At 38.2% G+C, this 25,212-nt stretch overlaps 2 protein-coding genes across 4 annotated transcripts in view; one reads left to right on the top strand and one right to left on the bottom strand.

Moving 5' to 3' along the window:
- Nucleotides 1-3,371, bottom strand: part of ntrk1 (neurotrophic tyrosine kinase, receptor, type 1) — a 38,425-nt gene extending 35,054 nt beyond the window's left edge. The window contains exons 1-2 of one of the 3 annotated variants that reach the window (XM_062421920.1): nt 3,302-3,371; nt 1,500-1,790 (exon numbers count right to left, since the gene is read on the bottom strand). In XM_062421920.1, coding sequence (XP_062277904.1) covers nt 1,500-1,714 — 215 coding nt within the window. In that variant the 5' untranslated portion in view covers nt 1,715-1,790; nt 3,302-3,371. Of the gene's footprint in view, nt 1-1,499; nt 2,443-3,188 lie in introns of all 3 variants that reach the window. The other 2 variants (XM_062421919.1, XM_062421922.1) reach the window with 2 other exon arrangements.
- Nucleotides 1-25,212, top strand: part of ankmy2a (ankyrin repeat and MYND domain containing 2a) — a 366,395-nt gene that overhangs the window by 305,996 nt on the left and 35,187 nt on the right. The gene's annotated exons all lie outside the window — the stretch shown is intronic.

Raw genomic sequence — 25,212 nt, 5'->3', positions numbered from 1 at the left:
GTGCATGTCGTGATGTTTAGAACCACCCAGACATTTCCTTAAGAAAGCTTTCCATTTGTCACGTTTAACTGTGATTGGCACAGCTGTTTCAGAGGTATGACAGCAGTGATGTGACTGGCTAAGAGTATAATCACCACACCCCACCACACCACCTCTTTAGTCACTTTCACTCAGACCATTTGCACTTTGTGCTGCTGCACATACATGCACCAAAATAGCAGATGTACATGGAAACATCCACACAGTCCATGCGTCAGACCTATCAAGCTGCACTTGGCATTTATTATTGAAATTTCCTGCGTCATCATTTTCAAAAGTATCTATTTCCGCCCATCCAGACTAAAATGCAGTGAGTTTTCAAACTATCTCCACTATAACTACAGGTATAATCTCCATTTCAGGGGTTTGAAAATGCTGGTGTAGTATGGACCTTAGGCATAAACATAGCAAACGTGTTTTAAAAGTAAAATGTATCAGTATGAACAGGGCCTCAGTGTTTCCCCCATCCAATCATCTCCTCACCTCACTCCCCTCACCTGAGCCTCTCCACCCATCTCCCCACCTGCACTTTCTCTCCTCTTTAGTTCAGTTAGTATTTACGTTCAGCTTTCAGTTTCTGTTTCTGTCTCATAGTCTCTGTTGAGTTTCCATACTTGCTTTTGATCCAGTCTGCCTGCCATCTCCTGCATTTGGTTCCACCTGCTCTGCTCTCTGTGACACAGAGGCCACACTGAGACACACTGCATGATAGGACCTCAGTTCCCATCACTCTATGCCAGTTATTGTCAGTACCATTCTACAATTGATTTCCAATAACCAAAGTGACTGAATTACTGCCAGGCTAATGCATCTCAAATAGCAGTGGATTTACTTCACATCAAAACAAATAAAGGTTATAGAGCAGCACCTTGATTTGGCCAACGATGAGAACAAAGGCTCTACATGCTATGGAAACGGACCACAGATTTAATTATAACATGAATCTGACTGTACTAAATAATAACAAACAAAGGCATATCTGCAATCCAACTTTGAACAAAGAGAAAAGGAAACTTTACACACAAAGAAGCACTTGTTCATAATAAAAAAAAAATGGAAAGCAACTTTGTAGTAGCACAACTTTGGGCAATATGGTGCTACTCCATCTTTTTTTAACCAGAGACTTTTACTTTTATATCACTCATTCAGAAAACCTTACAAATGACTGTAGAGTAATTTCTACAATTGCTGCTTCAACAACTGGACTGAACATGCTCTTCTAAAAAATTGGACCAAAACCCCGAACTATCAGAAAATGTTTTCCTAAGATGAAACCTCAGATCAGATATGAATCCACTTGCAAAACTCTGCCGCTGAAACACTTCGAACACATTCAACACAAACCCAGATTGATAAGCTGAACACAAACAATCAAGCAAGGCAAAAATCAAAGTATCCGATACACTCATTCTTATTTAGAGGCACATGCAGAGCAGGTGACACAGAGGCAATATACTCACATCTCTGTCACGTTCTCGCTCTCTTGTGGCGCCAGTGCCGGGATGCTAGTGATACCATCGAGCTCAAGGCACTGCAGCATGGCGAAAGAGCACCGGCAAGCTGATGGGCATCCTCCCAAAGTGGGTGCCGGTGCCAGGCTGAACAGGGTGAGCACAAGGGGCAGTGCCAGGGCCAGGGGTCCTGCCAACGAAGCTGCGCCCTCTGCCACAGCCATTCTCAAAAGAGGATCTTCTCAGGACCAGCAGAGAGGTTTGGCAGTTGCAGTTGGAGTTAGTGTCTCTATGGTTCACCTAATGAAGAGCAAGTGAAAAGTGGTAAGGAGCTTTCTCACACAGTGGCTCTTCTCTTGGCTCTCTGGCAGGCTTGAGATCCCAGCTGGTTAGGGTCTGGTGCTGAGCCACAGCTGTACTGAGCAGCAGGAGGGGCAGGCAGGCAGGCAGGCAAGGGGCCTCAGGGGACATAGTGGTGGTGGGCTGCAGCCTCTCTCTTTCTCCCTCTCTCTTCCTCTCTTCTACGATGAAGGGAGGGGCAAGATAACAGGGGCCAGAGTCACCAGACACCTCAGAAAGCGAGAGGGGGAAGAGGGAGGGGTTGGGGTGAAGGGTGTGTGTTGATGATGATGAGAGGAAGAGATGGGATACGGTGATGGAGATCTCATCTGCCCCCCGGGTGAGAGTGTGTGCTGTCCCACCAGTGGCCCGAGGTGCAAGCAGTGCCAAGAAGTCAGGGCTCCTGGGTCCCTGGATGCATGCAGTAGCGCTCTCACACTCACACTAATACAACTGTAACAACATCCTGCTGCACGGATGGAGAGATGGATCTTTCTGGTCCTGGGAGAATTGATTGTTGGAAGGTTCGTGATTGTTGAGACTTAGGAGATCAGTGATGAATTTAATGGTAGGAAAGAGGAGGTGGGGCAGGAGGCACGCTATTGGTTATAAGCTGTTCAACATTGTGAACTCCCAGCAGGATTTAATGATAAGAAAAGAAAAATAAAGATTATAGGTCCCTGAGTTTCACAGCAGGAACATGTTGTTAGTCTCACAAGGCTAACTACACTGACATCAACATTATCTCTCTTGCTACAGGTGAACAAACACACTGTGTTAGTGTCACACCTCTGATTTACCTTCTGATTTATATAAGCATGAAAAATTTGACATGTGACACTTAAATATTCCACTGAAATCCATTTGAATTTGATTTACCAAATAGGCTATGCAGTAGCAGAGTCATGGTTCACTTGGTTAAAAGGTTGTTGATTTAGTTTGAGTGTTTTAAGAGGCGCAGATAACACCTGGGAGACTCTTGAGGGACTGATATGACCCACAAGCCGAAGGTGACAAACGTGTAATTAGGCTAGTTGTTGGTAACCAACTGTCCCAGGCAAATTGGTGTCTAATTCATCTATTTAAAATACGCCATCATGAAAATACATGTTGCGTTAATCTGGCTTTTAAAACGTATCTTTATAACAGTTTTGTCGTAGAAATTTCCCTCAAAATGTTTTTTTAAATGCGAGGGTGTGTCACCCAGTTCTGTTCAAAATGTCCTAGAAATACAAAAAACATAATCTTAAAATCAATTAATCCTAAAAAAAAAAGTATATTATTAAAATTGTGAAAATAGCTCATGCTGGCAGATAAGCTTGGTAGCAATAGTGTTAACTTGACTCTCCTGTCAGTCACCTTGCAAGTGATAGGGGTCCCTCCAGTCCCACGTCCCGTCACACCCCCATCTCAACACGGGGCCATGCGTACAAACCCAGACAAGCCCACCTTACACACACTGACACACTCACCTCGTTGCTGTATGTTCTCCTTTATGAGTACACCATATCTGACCATTCCTATTGAGTCTGATCAGCATCTGCTACACATTGTGAAATTCTCAATAAAACGTGAGTCCGAAGTTCACAGAGTCACAAGACAAACACAGCACAGAGTCACAGAGCATGCAGTTATATCTGCTTGACGTGGCTTTCCTTTGCTTCAGTAGAAACTGAAATATTTCCAGACCATGTACCACCACTTCATGGAACAATATGAGCTTATAAATAAAGTGAAAGCATACTAGCAGGTGAAGTCTACTGATAGAGCCTCTAATCCTGTAACTGTTTGCATTAACCTGCTGCAGAGACTTCGGGCTATCCATCACACATATAGTCTTTACATGAGTGGAGCCATTTTTTACCCATGGGACAAATATTGTGCCCCACCCCCATTCCTCTCAGTCATTCTACACATGAGTAAGGTCATAGTGCAGAATGACTGACCACAATTACTGGCTATAAGCTGAATAGCCATTTTTGCTGCTGTCGTCAGGAGTATCTGGGGGCTTAATTACTCCTTTTTACGCCCTTTTTTTTAGTCTTAGCTCAGCACATAGTGTGGGGGGACAAGGCGCTTATTCACAGGAAAAGTGTTTGAGAGTTCAGGCAGCAGTTAAGAGATGAAACACTGAATGGGGGGTTGCATTTCTTGGTAGGGGTAATTGACAGCATCTTGCCTAATCGTACAAAACAAACGTGTAAATGAGATCATGTGAACAGGTTTATGTACATATTTATGTTCTTATAACCACTTTCTTTAATTTCCCAGCTGTATTTGGTGGTGAAGTGATATCATTTCAAATTCACGGGTCTAGATAAAGTTGGTGCAGTTCTATTAGATTATCCATTGTGACCAATGAGCAGCTACCACAGCTTGAGGTTGAAGAAAAATCCAAAGGTACCCTGACGTACAATTTCATCAATGGCTACTAAGGTTAGCTTCAGAAACATCCCTAGCACCAAATCACTCCTATTAAAAAACAAACAAACAAAAAAACACATCAACTTCTCTCTAGAAATACTGAGTCATTATGGTCTCAACTGCTAAATTCGGGACATTTAATAAGTGTGCTGGTGGTCATTTTGGAAATTATTGCTCCATTGATTTGAAGACTAATAGTAGCTTTGATGTTTGCTGTGTGGGCGTTGATTGACAGCTGTGATTAACAGATCGTTCATGTGCTGCTCTTTCCAGCTCCTGTTGAGTTGCACTGAGTCACACTATTCTCACAATATTCAGGTAAGTTTAATGTTTTTGTTTAGCTAAAGTAGCTAACGTTACGTTACGTTATTGTGTGAAAATAGTAGTAACTGGTCCAATGAATTATCTCAATCATCTACTAATTACAGAGGTGGGAAGTAATGAAATACTTGTACTTCGTTACTTTATTAAAGTAGATTTTCCAGGTATCTGTACTTTACTTGAGTATTTATTTTTCTGATGACTTTTTATCTTTACTCCCTACTTTTGAACACAAATATACTTTCTACTCCTTACATTGTCAAAGACATGAAATGCAAATAAGCGCTAGAAAACCAATCTTTTTTTTCTTTTCTTTTGTCAAGTTATCAAAAGAGGTATTGTGTATCACTGAAGGTATTTTTACTTTTTACTTTTGTGCTTAAGTACATTTCAGAGCCTGTACTTCTACTTAAGTACAGCATGTGAGTACTTTTGCCGCATCTGACTAATAATCAATATCATGTTGGGGACCATAGTAAACATTATACCTGATAAACATGAGCATTGTCACCATGAACATGCAAGCGGTAAACACTATCTTCCCCCATCAGTCAGGCAACCATCATCTTCAAGGTTGTAGCACTCCCTCATGTCTCCCCTCTCAAGTACAGCCTCATTGAGCTGTTAGCCTGGCTGTAGTCTTCTTCATGCTTTCAACATTGAGATATAAATCACAGCAATAAAGAATTTAGGTACTTTCTGTTTTTCATTTATATATAATCTTTTTGTTTAAAACTTTGTAGACAGCAGTGCAATCATGCCTTAATGAGTCTCCATAAACCAGCCTTTAGGTGGGACACAATAAGTCTTTATAAAACAATAATCAATCAAGTAATTTTTTACCACCTACACACATCATCAGCTTCCTTCAGAGGTAGTTGTTAACTTTATAAAGTTGACAACTACAGTAAAACATCCATAGAAATATGCTTGTTCTTTAAACAATAGATGAATATGAGACATAATGTGAAGCGTTTTTATTCAATGAGATATCACTCAGCTGAAAAATGTCACATATTCTTACATGATTGCAAATAACACTTAACTAAGATGTTATGCTTTTCATAACATACCATGGCTGATATTTTTCCAACCCGTTGTTTTGGCTACACAACATTTAAGGAAAAAACATCTTCATGTATTGTGCTAAGACTATAGTATATGGCATGACTTCACCCTGTCTTTTGTGTCCTGATTTCCAAGTAATGCATTCTATTTAAAAGTGACCAAATCAGGCTCATTTCTGTCTCTCCCTCTCCTTATTTGAATTTGCACAATTAATTTACAGACAATCTAATTTCCTACGAGCCATATGACAATTTTCAACCTCACATCATTTGGAAATAGTGGCCATTTGACAGATAATAATGGCCTCATTTCTCTCTGGGTATTTAATTAGATTACTGTTTTTATGCATTACTGTGATTGATGGTCATAGAAGGGGTTAATTGCGACACTTGGCTTTTGAATCAATCTCCTGCTGTCACGTCACATATAAATACGCTGGTCAGGATTCCACTGACAGGGAACAGACACAGTCACTGTTGCATCCTGTTTTATGGACTTGACCATGTTACCAGCCGTATCTCCACCATGTGTCCCTTACTTCCTCTCTTTATCTCTCTTGGCCCACAATCACAAACATGCAAATGCACGGAGCATAGCCTCATTAAATCAATCCATACACTAAGATTAGATAAGAAGGTAGGCCATATATTTTCTTATTGTCAACAAATGTAATTGATTCTACTAAGTATTGTCTGTCTTTGCCATATTTGCCATTTGCTTTCCAAAAATATATTGATTTCAAACATTGTTACACTGTTATTTTGAGTCAATCCCACATTGTCTTAGACTGTCTTCCCAAGAAAAATGACAGGATCAGTCATTAATGCCCCAAAACAACGTATATTTACGATAACATGACAGATGCCCTCTAGTGGCTGCAGTAAATATGCAATATACAAAGGAGGAAATTAACTTTGATAATTAGCATCCCTCGTTCCCTAGTTTTAACCAGAATGTTTCCCTAACCTTAATAAAGTGCTTATCTTAACCCATGATCTTTTCCTAAACTCGCATCAAACTGCTTTTTTCCCCAACATATTACAATGGCATAGACAAATGATCGTCTTGCTGTTCACTGCCGATAGAGGCATTAAAGCAGAAAAAAGTAATCAAGAAAAAAGAATTGAAAAGATTTTCAAGGTTATTAAAACTAATGGGTGCATTTGTGCTAGTAAGTATAAAATAGAAAGTATTTATTGTATATCTGTGCAGCTCGGGTTTGCAGCACATGCTGCGAGGAAGAGTCTGCTCTTCTGTCAGACCCTTAAACAATAATCAATCAATTTCATATTTATGCTCAACATCAGGGAGAGAGAGAGAGAGAGAGAGAGAGAGAGAGAGAGAGAGAGAGAGAGAGAGAGAGACAGAGAGAGAGAGAGAGAAAGAGAGGGGAGGGCAAAGAGAGTGCGTAAGAGAATGAGCGGGTGAGTAAAAGCTCTTTTGGACCAAGTACAAGGAAAGGCTTTTACACTTTAAGTGGTAAATGCACGTAGCAGCCATGTTCGTATGTAGTCTATGTTGCTTCTGGATAGCATTCACCGCCATTTGCTGTACATTTCTCATGTGTACAGAACACTGATATAATGGATTGTCTTACATTCGTATGTCGATCTAGTACATTCTTTTAAAATGATTTCAGTATCTTTGTGGGGAAATTAAACCGGGCAGTTTGTCACTGTTTGGTAGCTCAGACATAAACTATAAATATTAAAGTTTTTTTTGTTTTTTGTAAGAGATGTTGTTTACAGTATAAACTTTCACATTTCTTCTATTCTTTTAGCAAACAATTTCATCTCAAAGTCCACTTAGTTCTAGAGATTTCAATAACATCAATGGTTTTCATAAGAGGAGTTTTCCTAGTTGACACTCGCACTTTAAGGACTTCCTGAAAAATTAAATAAATAAAACGCAAATTTTAAAATAAATTGGACAACTGGGCAAACGTCATCTGCTGATGAAGGTCAGGTGATATGATTGAAAGCTCCACAGCAACTACTAAGTGGATCTGTTGATGAAATGTTTTATATACTTGTGTTTTAAAGGTTGAGCATGAATTCTGCACCTTCTGCTGACGTTATTTTGTATTATTTTAAATTCTCTATTATTTTAATTTACCAAATGTATCCTCTCAGCCATAAAATACAATCGATTGATTAATTAAATTTGTATTCATTCAATAATTAATTCAAATGTATGTATTGCAACACAAATCGTCAGAGAAACGTGGTAAAATCTTTTGCCATTGATCCAAAATGGTGGACCGATATGGAGCTTTGGTGACCAAAGATAACAAAAAAAAGTTGTGACTGTCAGAAATGTATGACTAAATTCTCAACATGTGACAAGCTGCTACGACCCACATTCACAAAGAAATCAGAATAAGACGATAAGAAATTACACCAATGTGAAATTTCATAAGCACAGTTTTGGAACAAAGTTTAGGGGGATAACACACTTGAAAACCCAAAAAACAAAACGGTGGAGGTGAAATGAAAATGTTTTGTGATTTGACTGCATTTTCAAACCAGATAAATGATCCAAGCTGATTACGTGCCTCTGCTCACATAATAACTTTTTCCGTTTAAGTTGTAATACTATGATTCACCACGCATTCAGAGCACAATCTGACAAGCTAAAATTGATATTGTGCAGTCTGACACAGATTGTGACCAAGATTTTATTATAGGTGTATCACACAATGTAACATACAATAAACTCACACAATCATATTTGTTGCACACTCTAAATGTGTCTCGTAAAAGCGTATTTATCAAAAGGTGTACTCAGCCTGTTGTCTAATGTCTTCTGCAGCTCGAAAGAGAGATTTTTAAAGTTGGAAAAATAACCCTGATGATGCCAGTATTTTTGCAGCTTGACCAATATTAAGGGCATTAATGACTGCTTATCTTCCTGGGGTCGTCGCAAGAAAATGTTACAACACAACACAATACAGAGTGTCATTAATGCCTCTATTGCTTTGATTTTAATCATTCCTTTTTCTTTAAATCTGTCTCTTGTGAGTCCCCAAATGTTTTGGATGTACTCTACAAAATCACTGGAGTACCTCTGTAACATAACCATTATTCTCTTTGAGGCTGTTTTAAAGCCTGTCCTCTCTGCTCTCCTATAGGCAGTGGAGGCCTTGAGTGGATCAACAGGAGGTTGAGGACTTTTTTATTTCTAATAAAATACGTAAGTACATTTTTCCAAAGTAATGACCCTGTCGTTAGTTGGACTTGAAATTGTTTTTTTTATTGCAGCTGCTTTGAAAAGACCTGTGGCCCTGCTAAAAAATATGCACCTACAACTTGAATATTCTTTTGAAAAACATTTCTATTATCACAAAAAGAGTCACCATACTCAAGTTCCATATGGAATTGTTCTGCCATTGGTCAATAACCTCCTCAACGTAATTGCACCAATGATAAGGTACATTTCATGTGTAATGGAAAAACACTCACAGAATAACAGCCCAACTTGAGCCATGGCTCAGTGTGACAACCCAAAAACAACAGAAGAAAGCAATAATGTTCGTGGAGTGGAGCAGTGAACTTGCACACTGTGCATGGAGCATATCATACAAAGAAATCAGTCCTGAGTTGAGGTCATCTTGGCTGAAAGTAGAAAAAACATCAGAAACTGAGCGTTCAGAACAGCCTGAAGCCAGTTCTTTTTACATTACTTCATACATTTACTTCAGTATTTGACATTTTGGCCACATTTAATATTAACATTGGACATTGTGACGTTATATATGACAGAAAATAAAGGAAAGCATAATAGGTTCCCTGTAAAATCACTATGACTTTATTTCATAATAGATGTTCCACAAATACAGGAAAAGGACTGAGGCTAACCCTAATGGTATCTGAGCATCTTCACATTGTAAACAAGCCACTTGGGGTCCATTTATTTCCTGGACTGCAGAGCATCCAGGAGTACAGGCAATGATGTGTGGACACTCAACATGCTGCTGAACCCAAAAAAAAGGTGGTTACAACAAAACTTTTAATTTTCCATTTCTCAAACTTGTTTGAAAGACCGCAGTGATAAACACAACCTGTGTATGATGAACAGATTCATCTACCACTGTTGTTAGCGGTAAGTAATGATTTTTTTTTCTCACTTTAATGCAACTTTCTATGTTACTGCCTTTTAACTTAACATCAAAACAAGATAATACCAAAATAGTGCAAAGAATATTTATATAGCTGAAATTATTTAGTTTGAGAACATTGCATTGTTAAAAAAAACAGTCTTAAAAGGGTTTCGAGATGTTCAGATGGCCTGAAAAAAGGGGAAATCAGAGCTCTCACCCAGGACACATGGTTCATGCCATACACTATCCAGTGAGCTCTATGAGAGCACATGTCAGCTGTCTCTTATCAGATGAAGTACAGTTCAGTACAAGCTGATGGAACAAGATATAGAGAGGGGACTCTGTGTAAGCCATCACATGCTTTACTGTCTTTATCTACAGATCTGGACATCGTAGCCCCCAACCTCTCGTTAGACAAAATCCTCTCCTCCCTGATCGATACACCACCAAGCAAAACAACGGTGTTGGGTGTAGCTGTCTCAAATTCTTCATCACATCTCCACTCGTCTTTTTTACATCATTACCTCCCCCATCTTATTTTCCGTTTGCATCTGTGGCTGGATCAACACCACCCAGTCATTAATGCCCAGACCAGTGTGTGTGTGTGTGTGTGTGTGTGTGGTCCCTGGCTGTGTGTGTTTGCTGATTTGCTTTTGGGTGAGCATGTACATATTCAGCCGTGTGTGTGTGTGTGTGTGTGTGTGTGTGCGTGTGTGTGTGTGTGTGCGTGTGTGTGTGTGTGTGTGTGTGTGTGTGTGTGTGTGTGTGTGTGTGTGTAGATGCCTGTATCTGTATTTGTGCTTATTTGCTCATTTTCGGGCAATAATGTGTAAGTGTCTGTGTGTGTGTGTGTGTGTGTGTGTGTGTGTGTGTGTGTGTGTGTGTATATGTGTGTGTGTGTGTGTGTGAGCAGATCACAGGGGTAAACCCAGAATCAATGGGCTGAAGTAAGCGAGAGGAGAAGTTTTATGTGTGTGTGTAATCGGATCAGCCCGTCTCAGCCCATCATTAGTAGCCCAGGCTGTGGACACCAGAGGCCTCCAAGAGGCTCATGCAGATGAGCAGAAACCTGAGGAGCTGTGGTAGGAGCAGGGGGGGGGCGAGACAGCAGCAGTTAGCTCAGGAGCTAATGAACAACAAAGTCTCTGCTGTCTTGCTCCCTGTCCTCATGCCATCTATCTGTCTCTGTTACAGTTGTCCCTCTTTGCTTGGTGTCTCTAGCCCTTCTCTCTTAATTTGTCTTGCCTCATCTGCCCCTCTATTCGTTTTTGTCCACGTTTACTTGAATGGGGCTAAAATTGTTTAATCATACAGTTCTTTTAGGCTTTCCAAATGCTATTGAATAATAAATAGATCTTATAATAACATGAATCATTTGTGAGGGATTGAGATGCTCAGAAAAATGTATCCACTCTTTTAAAGCTCATCCTTCTCCAGTGATTGTGTATGAGGGGGGGGAAAGCTTTTCGGGCCAGTGTGCATCATGTGACGGACCCGGAAATTGTAATTACACAGTTTGGCCAGTATGTTACACTGACTTCAGACAACAGGAGGACAACAACAAATATATACATTTGGCAAATGTAATGCTATTTTTGGGTAATGCGTTTGTATGGAGTTGCTGAAATGTAAACTTGCCCAAATCTAGAGACACAGGAATGGCTCCTATGAAGTAAATGTCCCTCTTTAGCCGAGATTTTTCTTACAGAGAGTAATGTCGTTAGTTGACTATATGCTCCTTGGCTTTGGTAGTGACTCTAAGTGATTTTTAATAATTTTGCAAATGATGTCCTACTGATAGGGGCATCAGATCAGAAATCATGCTTATTTGTGTCAATCTGGAGGGCAATTACCAGTGATGTTGATGTTTAATTTGCAGAGCTTATTGGAAGGATGTAACTCTTTTCCTTTCTCTTCTCCTTTGTCTCTCTACCAGCCGCTCTGGTAACATCAGTGTTTCCAAAGCACTTGAAAACATTCAGCATTAGTTGCACGCCAAGGTTGAATGAAAGCAGTTCATAAACTACGGTCTCCTTATAAAAGAAACTCGGCAGAAAAAATAATGATACCCTGTCTGTGTCTATACCTTTCCTCAGTAGCACTGCTTTCCTCTTTTCCCTGCTTTCATACTCAACACAGTTTTACATTCACCACAGTCAGCCTTCAATGTAATTTGTTCCCTCTCGTTGCAGCGTAAGAAATAGTTTCCATAATAGTTCAAGAACAGAAGACCTGGCTGACAATGACTGGATATACAGCAACTAAGTGGATGGATAGTATAGAGAATTCAATGAGTATACAGCATGTTTTCACTGAATTTAAAAAAGCATCTTGGTAATATCTCATCAATAAAGTGCACACAGCACACTCTGTGTGTCCCTGCGATGCAGATACTAAACATATAGCTTAATGTTGTCTGTTTTCACAGATTTTTTAACCTTAAAATAACTTTTTTTTTTAAATAGCAAATGATTATCAACCAGATGTTATGTCCCCATGCATCCATATGTTACCTGTTGCAAGATACTGTAGATAGATAGATCACCATAGTTTATACATCACTATAGAAAAAGATGAGTAAAATGAGAAGAAAGAATGCTGCCGTCATGAAAAAACAACCCTCTTGATCATTTTCTTGATATAATCAGATATTACGTTACAACTAAAAGGTTTTGTAGGTATAAGTCTACTTCTTATATTGAGCTAATTATTTTAATTATAATGAGTCATTATAACAAGATCCTTATTAACATTAAATCAAGTATGTTTTCTCGTTATAATGAGAATAATTACTCTTCATAACAAAAAAGGTGTTTGAAACATTAGACTGTATATTTATTTCATAAAAACAGCAGTGTTGCTGCTGCTGAAATAAATGTGCGAAAACATAACAACAACATAACTACACTGCTGTACAAATGAGATACTCTCAAAGACTTTAACAAAAGAAAGAATTATCATTATTGACCACATCAAACAGGCTAAACTAACACAACTGAAGGAGTGATGGGACATTTTCCTCTGTTCCTACCCCATTCTGCCATCTAAAAAAATACAGTTGGATTATTCACAGGCAGAAATCTTGTTTAATACAAATGAAATACAATAGAATAAACTTTAATATGTTATAATAAAAGATAACAGATTGTAGAAGTTCATCCTTTTTCTTCTCTCTCTTTGTTTGACTGTCGCTCTCTTGCTCTGCCCCCCTCCCCTCTCTCCCTCCCTGCCACATCTCCAGCTCATATCCATGTTTACAAAGAGCTGCTCTCCATTATCCTAATTGAAAAATTAGAGCAAAGTGCCACTTTATTCACAATACACGGCCATAACCCTTCTATTCATATCGTACATTGCAGTTCAACCTGAGGCGACAGACAATGCTTCAGTATTTCTACAATGAGATGACAAAGTAATACAGAGAACTCTTCAAGTGTTTTACTTGGCATTTTATAAATTTGTGTATTTTCTTAAAGTTTTAAAATTGAGCAAGAATCTGACAACACAAATGCAAACCCTCAGAAAACACGTCCTCAAAATTGTGCAAAGAGAGGTCGAGATGAGTCATCTGGTTACAATCATTTTTATAACTACCCTCTCAACACACACACACACACACACACACACACACACACACACACACACACACACACACACACACACACACACACACACACACACACACACATACACACACACACACACACACACACACAAACTTCCCAGAACTGTCTTTGTCTGTACATTGGAGGCATTTTGTCACGGATGCATCATCTACGTTTAGGTCCACTAATGATAGAAGAAGAGGTTTATGGAATATGCCTTCTGCAGCTCTGGGAAAAGTCAATAATGCAATGAAATACACAGCAGGAACATTATAATCGTGTACTGCTCTCATTCTATGTCACCACAAGTTATTAGTGGAAAATAAAGTACAAATACAGCGTATGAATCAGGCACAGCGGATATAACTGATGGAGAAAAACAACAGCCAGCAGAGGAGACTGAGAATATCTGAGTTATTATTGAAACATCCACACAGTAACTCTCATCAGAGTTAATGTGTGTTCACTCAAACATGTTTTTTTTTGTTTGGGCTGTAAGTTTAACTCAATAATAAATGTGTATAATTTTCGTTTTGCTTTGTTACCCACAACACATCAACACCTGTAGAGCCTAGCCTAATTATTTGATATACTTTTACTCAAAATTATTCTTATGCATCAGTGACCTCAAGTCATATGCCACGATCACGCAGATTCTGCTTTTTTGTGTTTTTCATAAAATGAAACAATTTTTCAGCAATGCTGTTGTTGTGCTGTTGAACATAAACGCTGTGAAACAATCAGAAAATAATGTTTTATTGATCTGATTCACCGGCTTTCTCACTGCAGGTGCTCCCTGTCTTCATTCACTCTCAAGCTCTCTCGACCACAGCTGCTAACACAACAGCGTCAGCACCCTGTCCCGCCATGCCAGCGTTGATCCGGCTCTGTGACTACACTTCTGCAACCAGCTCTGTACCTTTTATAGAGAACAGCGAGGCGGAACAACAGCGCAGCATTCTTGCCTTGAACGGCTCACAGTCAATGATTTACTGCAGTGTTGTTGTTTTTTTCTTTCTTCACCACACACCACATGTTGGCTATTTCAGCACCAGGTGTTGTCTACCTCTTTTTTACCACAAATAGCATGGCTATTACAGCAAGGCAGTCCAGTACCTGCGAGACAGAATTCAGTTCATCAGAATGCAGTGGGTCAGTTTTGGCCTGTGGGCCGCCAGTTGCCGACCGCTGGTTTACATGAATTATGACCACATACAAAAAGCCTTTGACGGTGATTAGTCTTTCCTTGTGTACAGAAAGTGATGCACAAGGAAAACCAATAATCATTAACCACATCGCTATGATTTTAGGCTTTTCCAGTCAGGCTGTGTGAACAGGAACAGAAGAATCGAGTAGTTATTCTAGAAATGTGATTGTTTTTACACTATAAACCTACTAAACCCAATTATGTTGCGATTATGTTAATAGGCAATGTTTTCTTGAATTAATGAAAACTTACATTTAAATGTCTCACTGAAGTCACAGGAAGGTGGTCTGGGTGGACAGGAGGTGTATAGTCTCACATCTTGTTCGGTTTGGTTGGGGTTAGTGAAAGATTGTAGTTCCAGTTAAATGTTAATAAACACTTATGCTTCAAGTCACTGCAGTCTTTTTCCAAGATTAATACCAAAAAGGAATACAGGCAGCGGTGGGAAAAGGAAATGAAAAAACAGTACAGGTCTCAATGCTTGAGAATCTGGTGGCTCTGTTATGCTGTGAGGGGCATTTTCATGGCATTGTTTGGGTCCACATGTCCTCTTTAGACGGAAGCGTCACTGCAAATCAATACAAAGTTGTTCTGAGTGATCATCTTTATCCTGTGATGAAACATTTCTATCCTGATGGGAGTGGTCTCTTCTGGGATGACATTGCTCCCGTCCATAGAGCATGAGGGGTCACTGAACGGTTTGATGATGAAAACGATGTGCTATGGCCTTCATAGTCACCACAGTCATTAACTTGTGTTTTTGTTAAGTTTGACTGTATTTCACACCACTTCTGATCTCTGATAAAAATATGTAAATGAGAATGACTATACAATGGATTCAGAAACTATTTTTGCCGTATATGTATTAAGACAAAATCAGTAACAATTGAAATGCATAATATAAATGTATTTTACTCAGATGTGAGTTGATTAGCATAAAGATAGCGGAGAGGAGAAGAGCTCTGCTAAGAGGAAGTAAGAAAGCTCAAATGTGGAGTTACACTTTACAAATTAATATCAGCTACATAAAGTCCATTTCCAATCCTTTGTTAGCTTCAAAAAGGCTCCATTGTGGTATGTTAAAACTATTGGAATATCTCTTAATGTTCAGCATTTTGAGTGAATGAAACAAAGTGCACAGCGGCCAGCAGTTTTAGTCAGCCGGCAAAGCAACGGGAGCTGCATTGAGTTAAAAAAAAGAAATATTGTCAGTTTGCCTCTATTTCAGCAGCATTTCTCAAGTGCACTCAAGTGCACTTTGCCTCCAAAGTCTTAGTTTATGGCTCTTAGTTGAAAAACTGAATTTGAACTTTTGTTCATACAGAAACTTGAACTTTGAACCTGTGTAAAGCTAACATATTCTCACCACTCCTCTCTCTAGACTTACAAAACACCATTTTGGACACTATAGAAAACATTGTAGAAAACTATAAAATGAAATCTGTAATCCAAGCAGTAATTTATCAACTTAATTTATTATCTGCTGTCACCCTCTAATCTCCTCCTTGCATAGCCTGTTTTTAGAGACTTTGTAAAATAATCAACACTTTCATTAAAACAGCTTTTCAATATGTTTTAAAGGTATTGTCAAATTTAAATAAAAACACAATCAATCAAATAGAATCATACTGGAAAAATAAGTTCAGGCAATCAGTCAAAAGGTAAATAAAATGCAGTAAACAGTAAGGTGTTATTTTATTGTGGTTTTCAGTTGCATACTCACCAACTCTTCATTGAAGCATTATTGGTTTTATGACAGCCAAAACACTTTTTGCACTGTACTGGAAATGTGCATACTTACTGAAGTGTGATCAGTGGTTGAGGTCTTTTCTTGACATGTAGTCAAGGCCACCACTAACTTTATTGAGCTATACGATGAGGAGCAATCTGAGGGGTCCTGGATGTTTGAATGGATTAAGGAAATTTCACTGGAACCCCAACCAACTCTGACTTCATTTGTCTCAACCTCAAATAGCTCTAAATATAAGTGTGAGCAACCTCCAAGTTGCATTTTGTGATCCGATCAGGCCAACCACTTGCCGAGGTGGTCTGGGACGCATCTGATGACACATCTTTTGTAGTGGAATTGCTGACTCGTTCCCGGCAAGAACATAACCGGAAAATATGTCATCAAAGCAGGACGTGACGGTTGTTTTGATAAAAGCATGCCAGTGGTTGAAAAAATAGAGAGGAGCATAGATGTATGCGGTTACCTGAACATTTTTTTTTCTCTCTTAGCCCTCTTTAGCCCAAAAAATAAATGTGGTGCTTATCTGATGTAATAACTGTGTGCAGGTCCCTTTAGCAGAAGTGACATAGGCCAGAATGAAATCTGGACACAAATTAGCCATATTAAGAAAGAAAAGAGTATTTGTGTCGAGTAACATGTTTTAATAATTTTGAATAGTGATTAGATGAAATAATCTGAAATGAAGGGTGACTTTCTTGGTTTTTAGCTATGCTATGGGCTATTATTGACAACAACACTGAGAGGAGCAATACTTGATGCAAAGACGACTTTTTTTTTGTCACCTCTAAAAAATACGAGAACAAAAGTGGAAAAAAATGGATGATATAATTGGTTCATCTGCTCTCATGTAAGTTGTAAATGTTATAATGCCCAGCTAACTAACCTAATAACCTAGCATTTTGTCCATAGTCACATTATAATGTTACCTGCATTGTCTGACTGTGGACTGGGGATTATGACTCTAGTGCATCAAGATCTTCCTGCCACCTAGCAAATATTTGATGATTGCTGCCTCTGAAAAGCAACACTGTGGTCCTGTTGATCCTCAGATCTGTGAATCTGACAGTCATGTCTCATTCAAAGTCTGTGAGATGGCACTTTTGTGGCACTTTGTCCACTCTCAATAAGCCTTGAATATGCAAATTATATATATACATTTAGTTTTTGTTGTTTGTGCCTGATAATGGTTCACATCATCTGCAAAAATTATGTCACAAATACTAAAAAATTGCAGGTCACATTTCATTCATTGAATAAAATGCAGTTGTGATCTTCATCTTCTGCTTCCACTCACCCTTTTTTCCTGTTCCATCACACACACGTACGCACACACACACGTAGGAAGATACCCTTGCACGCACATATACAGTGTAGAGGAGCTCTAACCTACAATATACTAATAGGGTGATGGTGAAAGTGAAGCCGTGCAAACATACATACAGTATGCTGACATATACTCAGACACAAATGTGTACACATGCAGATATGCCTGTATACTTTTGTTTTTCACTCGCACACTTGTGGGTTGCTGGTCCCTGGTGATTCACTGGTTCTGTGTGACCTGGAAAGAGCTGCACTGACTCCTCCTGGTGCCGCTAACAACTGATCTGCCATTCTGATCACAGAGCACAGAGTCGACACTCAGCGGTCTCTCAGCAGCTTCTTGTTAACATGGCAGCTCAACCAAAAAGTGACAAAATGAAATTCAGGGAGTCTGTTTAGATATTTTAGTTATTCAGTGTTGTACAAATGATCAGGCTTTAATTCTAAATGGCTGTTTCTGTCACTTAATGATGATACATGATGACTTGCACAAAAGCAAACTTGAGAGATTGATGAAATTCTTTTACATGATAGTAGATGATGATGTATTTTTTATATCCTATGATCTATCACACACAACAATAAATAAAAAAAAAAGTTGATTAACAGATAAACTGCAGCCTTTTGTCTGTCTCTCAGCTGCAGTCGCACGCTCTCATCCTAAGGTGAGGCAGAAAGGACGCCCCCAAACAGCAATTATCCAATCATAGCTTAGCAACCGTAACCAGGCACAGCAGGCCTGTCAAGCTTTGGATTTCTTCACATGCTGAAGTGGTGTGCTTGGATAAATGCTTCATATACAAGAGGTGGAGGGGTTTGTGTCTTTTATCACCTCTCCTAAAACACAAAATCAAAAGTGTAAAGAACAAATTAACAGTTTGTCTGTAAATGTAAAATATTAAATATCTAATTAACAGTTGTACATTTTTATTTCTTCTGAGGCCAAGGGGCATGACATTAATTACATTAATTTGTCAGTTATAGATTACATCAAGATGCTGATTTATCAGAGTTAAAGATACCAGCTCTGCTCTTTATTTGATTTGGGGGAGTTTACTGTCCTGCAACTCAAATCAAACACATGTTAGACAGTGTTACATTTGACGAATTCATTGGTTATTCCTCAACTTCAAATCATTTTATTTTGCATAAGTAAAGCATTCACGATTCACTGTTTAAATATCCACATTAAGCCATACATGTAACTCGTGTGTTGCTTGTCCTGAGCATGTTTTTCAGTGAGCAGCACTTCTGAGCCTTGGTTGTCATTTAATGTTGCCTTTCAGTCAAAAATGTGTTTCTTTTCTTCTTGCTACAGTTGAATGTTTGAGCTTCACTGTGCAGAATGATGTATGTGCAGAGTTTGACAGCAGAAGCCTGTTTTCATCTTCATCTTCTGAAAGTAGAAAGTGTGATGTGGAAACTTGAAACAATGCACATACACTGAAAATGGACTTGTCAGTGGGAGACATCTGGTTTCCAGCTTTTAAAGTCATTTACATAATTATATATTCAGGATTTGTCAATAAGGGAGATGGATTATATGTCATTTTATGAATTTCAAACTACTTAATCAAACTTTTTCTTGTGGAAAAAACACAATAGACACCAATTTTTATTCATTTTTATGTATCTTAAAACATGTAACTTTCTTGGCTGAATCATCAATACAAAGCATGAGCAACTGCAAAAGAAGAACAAACCACTCATGTACAATTATACACTACATATACTATTTAAAAAAAAACAAACAACTGAAGTTGTACAAATCCTTATCATTACAGTAATTAGCAATATCCTGACTGGGGTAAGTGGGGAGAGACAGACCCTGAGCAGCAGGATAATTATTTAATTGGTGAGTGTCCAAGAACACAACCAACAACCCTTGGGCAACATCTCAATTTATGAACCAGATGTATCCCGCTGTTTAGGCGAGGACTTGCCCCATCCAATTGACCGACGGGGGACCATCCTGGAGAGAGGCTATAAAGCTGCCATTTTGGCAGGATGGATGGGGACTGGACACGGTGCTGGGAGAGGTGGCCCACCAGAGGCCTGGCAGTAATTAGAATAAATTGATGGCGGATGGTTTTTGTGTGGTGTGTCCAAATTGGCATTGTAACATGGGTATGGATTAAAGAGCACACACACAGAATATATATATATATATATATATATATATATATATATATATATATATATATATATATATATATATATATATATATATATGTATACAAGCCCACACTCACAAACTTGGCATAAATAGCAGGATGAAATGTACGGTTCAGTGGATGTCAGTCTGTGTCATGTGACTAGAGACGCTGTGGATATAGGCTCACTTCCAAACCAGTTGGACATCGATCAGCTAAGTTGTCCTAGGTTGTGTAGAGCAGTTTGGACCAGGGCCAATCACAAGATCCTGCCCTCAACCTGGAGAATGACTGTCCCCTGTCTGCCACACATCACATCTCAGCTTCTTTTAGTTCATTCTGTGTATTTTGTGTCATGTATTTGTTTTAAACAAGACATGCCATACATTTTCACAAAACATTTATGAAACAATGATTAGCCTACAGAGGGTGCTAAACATTTAATATGATGTATATTTACATCACAGTAAGATCTTGAACATGATACTGACTTGTTACTGTATTTTAGCTCAGTTTAAAAATGCCCTGGCTGTATTTATGTTATTTTACTTACTGGTTGGTTCAAAGGGGCCTGAAAAGCATAATGGGAGTCACATGTTTACTTCTACAGTGCCAGTTTTAAAGACTTTCTGAGGACACATGTTGGACCACTGATCTGATATTTGTAAAAACCTGGAGGGATTATACTTACGTTTTTGCAATTATTTCCAGTTAATAAAAAAAATCACACTCATTGGAAATTTGTATTAGTTATAATTTTAGAAAAATGACTGAATTTCTTCCTGCTCTGAATGGATTAAAAGGGGCGGATGCACACAACCTTTTAAAAATGCATTTGTGATTATTTTCCTCTTTTTAAACATTTAGAAAAAGAACAGTGGTGCTAAATGGGAATTTTCAAGACTTTATTTACTACATTGTTCTCAGCTGTGGTTCAGTGGTCAACATTAAGAAATACACTCATTTGTTTTCTTGTGACTATCTTCCAGCAACACTATTTTTTTTTTTATTCTCAAATTGTTTCATTTGGAAAATGTTGTTGAAAAACTTTGATATTATCCAAGCAAAAAGCCACTATTCATTCAGACCATTCATAAAACAAAAATAATTGCATGCAACATAAATATATAAACATACTTTTTTTAAATCTCTTGTGACTTTTCAGATGTGGATTTTGATGTTGAAAGCTGTGTTTAGAAATCAAGATTTTTACAACTTTTAAAGGTTGGATCATCTTCAACCAATGTGAGCTCATATACAAATCATATTGTCATGGTATGTTGAGGACAAATTTAATTAAACCAAATCTGAAAATGAAAATTACATTTTATGAATTGTCTGATCGCACAGATAATGTATTAGTATTATTTTCTTATAAACCACAACTTTAAGTAATTAAAAATGGATGTAATAATGTATGTATATCCGATGCTTTGGCTCTTCATTTTTCCAGACCGTCACTACCTAATCCACCTGGCAGCTTGATATCTAAATCGGCACTCAGGAAATCACACTTGAGGATCACAGATGAGATTTAGTTACACACCTAGGAAGAGATTACGCTCTGCATCAGGATGAAATTATTACCCATGGGCAGGAGCTTCAGTTTATTAATCAAGAATACAAAATCACTTGGTTGATGCCGATCATGTATACACATTTGAATTCTGGCTTTCTGTAGACAATAAATTTTTGCAAAATGACCAAAATAACAGAGAGAAAACCCTCCAACTCTGCTTTCGAGTCATTTGGCAGCAACATGCCAAACATTATCTCTCCCGGTGTCACATTGTCATGTTTACGTGGTCCATATTAACCTCTGGCGGTATCAGTCCAAACTGTGGCCATGACCTGCGTGACCTGACTGGCCTCTGTGGGTCAGAACAGACCAAGCAGAGTCCCAAAGCCTCAGCCAGACGGATCAATGACAGACTCAGGCCGTCATTGATCAGGGGACGAAGATAGCCTCATCATTCAACATGGAGCAGTAGTAGTACAGATGTTATTTGTGTGAAGGCTGGAATAAGATGGCATTCACGTCCAACACCTGTCAGTCTTTATAATGCGTAAATGTGAAGCAAAGTAAGACTTTTAGTGCCCTAATTGATGATAAGATGTGTGCAAAAGCTTTGTAAGGCTGTCAATCAATACCAATGACTTTGGCTCCTTTCTCACCTCTTAACAAAACCTCTTCACCCTCACCTATGTGTACTATTTCAGCTCGGCCTCTGGAAAGTTTCTCAAAAGAGCACTCTGTCAAATCCATTTTGCACGCACAAAAGAGTAGTGTGGAGTAAACAGCACAACAAAAACAGCTGTGGTCTGTTGAAAGGATGGATAATGAAATAAATTTGCCTTCCACTCATTTGTTTTCTACATTTTACAGCAATTTCTAAATGATCATTTTGGGGCAAAGGTAAGTAAATGTTTGTCTTCAAATCAAAATCACAACTTTATTATTAAAGACTTTAGGCTTGTACTCGAATTACAATTTTGTCAGTCGAATTGGTTTTGGCAATGACGATTTGACTATTCGTTCTATTTTTTTTTTTTCCATGTAGACTATCTGGACTATCAGAAAATCCATTTGCATGAGTTTAAGTGATGATTTCAACCAGATTAAAATAATCAAATGCAACGGAGTCATGGGACTCATTTTGAGCTCTTCAAAATCAATAAAAGACAGCTGCATATGATGCAATATTTGAAATTCCTGCCATATAGTATATGCAGCAGGGTTGTGACAGTATGTCAGAATTAGAAAAGCAACTCACATGTACCTCTTTTTAAATCAAGCTCTTAAAGCTGATTTATTTAATATTGCACTTTAAAATTAAAGACATGTAAATTAATAAACAAATGAAACTGTTTCATGTCATTGCCTGCTATGAAATAACTGACATCTGTTCTTCAACAGGATAGGCCTACTTCTTTATTTCTCTTTAAACAAAAACTAATACATAAATAAACTATGAATAAATAAACCTAAACAAAAAATAATTAATACATTTATTTTTTATGGTTGGAATTATTTTTTCATGAAAAAGGAATAAATAATAATAAATAATGACAGTACTTACAATTAAGGTTTTTAAAAACTGAATGCTCAACTTGAAGAATCTCAGTCGACTGAGGGATCTCCAACAGATGATTTGACTCATCAACTTTCAGGGGGCGACACGCATTTGATCTCAATCTGCAGAGCCTTGCTTTCTTGTAGTTCGTTTTTTGTTTCTTTTGCAACCTAAACTTTGTTAAAGAGAGTGGTGATCATCTGTAAAGTGGACATATCATGCACATTTCCAGCTCTATATTAATATTTCTGGAATATCATTGGAATACGATTAAGAATTCAACTCTTACACTGGTCCTTTATGCAGCTACTAAGTTCAGCCTCTGTCTGAAACAGACCGTTTTAGCTCCTGTCTCTTTAAGGTCTTCCTCCTCATGAACCCACACTGGTCTGATTGGCCAACTTCAGGAAGCTTCTGTCAGCTGTGGAGGCTACATTAACAAGCCGTAGTAGTAAGATTTCACATCTTTTCCTCACTCTTTTCTCAAAATGGAAATTTCATACATCCATACATGTTAAAATGTTCTGAATCTGATCCAGAATATGTGAGTGGATAACCTGAACAACACATGGGCCAACCTTGGAAAAAAACAAAGGCTGTTGAACGACGCAAAAAATCTGACATCATCATGAGTAAGATGTAGAGGTCATGCAAAGAGAGCGTTCAGAGCAGGGTGAAGCCTTAGCTTTTGACTTTCAGGGAACATTTTTACGTTCACCTCAGCTTTTGGAACTCTATCCATGTTTAACATAGACATCCGACATCATAACAGCATAAAAATAGCAAAATCACAAAAGCATGATGTGTGCCCTTTTAAAGGATTTTAAAGGATTCCTTATTAATGTTTCAACCTCTACTTAGCATCATCGTTGACCATTTTCAATACAGCCGGACATTTGACAATGACGTTTCCCTTCACTAAAACAATGCGGTTGCCATTGTTTTCTATATATTTTCCTCGATGCTGTGGGCCTCTCTTGACATACCAACTCTGAATGAGGCCTTGTTGCCTTCAGGCTCTTTTTTCTTCAAAACGCCTCAAGTCTGAAAATCATGGGGCTTATTTACTAATTCAACATAAGTGGTATAGGTCGCATGCTATCATTAGCTAGCACTTCTTTACAAAACACAAACTGAGGCTATGGTGAGTCACTTGACTCAGTCTCAGCTCGAGTTACTGTTCATCATATTTCCAGCGTCTGGGTTTAACTCCTGTTTCTGGTTGCAATGCTCTTGGTAAAAAAAAAAAAATGAGATGAGATGTACATCATAACCACTGCTGCAGCTGTTACTGAGCCTGTTGTTTTCAGAGCACTGGCATGCACGTCCTGTTCACCTCACTCACCGGCTTTGTCTCACATCACTCTGTTTACGCCCCACCTTCAACTCTCCAGCACCCCCTGGGGAGAAACGCCTCACAGTTTGAAAACCCTCTGCTGTACTGGTTTAAATGTTTAAATCTTTTTTTTTTTTTACCAGACCATGCAGCCATTGATTTCTATTCATTCCAGTATGATATGAAAATAAATTAGCCATATCTTTGTTGTGTAATCAGTCACAGAGAACATCAAGTATGCAAACATTTTTGGAAGTTATGTTACTATGATGAAGCAGGTGAGGATGTCTGGATGCAGAAGTACATTTAAGATTTTTTAAAACACAGCAGCACAGTTTGCAAAATGGTTAGTTGTAGAGCTGCAACAATTAGTTGATGAATTGATTTTTAAAGAATTAATCAGCAACTATTTTGATAATTGAATAATATTTTCTGCATTTTTCCAAAAGTACATGTGATTTACAGTAAAATGGCTCAAACATACAAAACAATTAACACATTCAAAGGTCTATAATCTTAAAATGTGACTTTAATAATGACGTAATCTACAGCAGACAGTGACGTGTAATATTGAAATGAATTATTTGTTTACATATCTCCATATGACTTTAATTATTCAGTGATCATTTGCTTATTACTGTTAACTTATATTCTTTCTTTTTATTGCATTTTAAGTGGACAGATGAGTGATGACATGAAATGAGGAATGGAGTGAGAATATATAGAATGAAAACAAATGTCAGGTTCAGCAGATGTATCTTGCCTTCAAAAATGTTTTAAAAAGCTACTACAGCCTCTGATGTGCTGAAATCACCAAATGCAGTGAGCAAAAGATGAATTGAAATGGATGAAATACGCAGACACAGGTAGCAGAAATATTTTGAGCTCAGTGCTCTCTTTAAAACAACATTGAACCGTAAGTGTAGTTTTGTGAACATGAAATGTTGATATGTGGTTTTCTGACACATAAGTGACATGATGTTTGAGATATTGATAAATGTGGTAGCAAGCATCACTCTCATC

Source organism: Scomber scombrus, chromosome 7, assembly GCF_963691925.1.
Source record: "Scomber scombrus chromosome 7, fScoSco1.1, whole genome shotgun sequence".
Lineage (NCBI taxonomy): Eukaryota > Metazoa > Chordata > Actinopteri > Scombriformes > Scombridae > Scomber > Scomber scombrus.
Note: the sequence above shows the minus strand (reverse complement) of the source record. Positions and strands in the feature narration are given on the sequence as shown.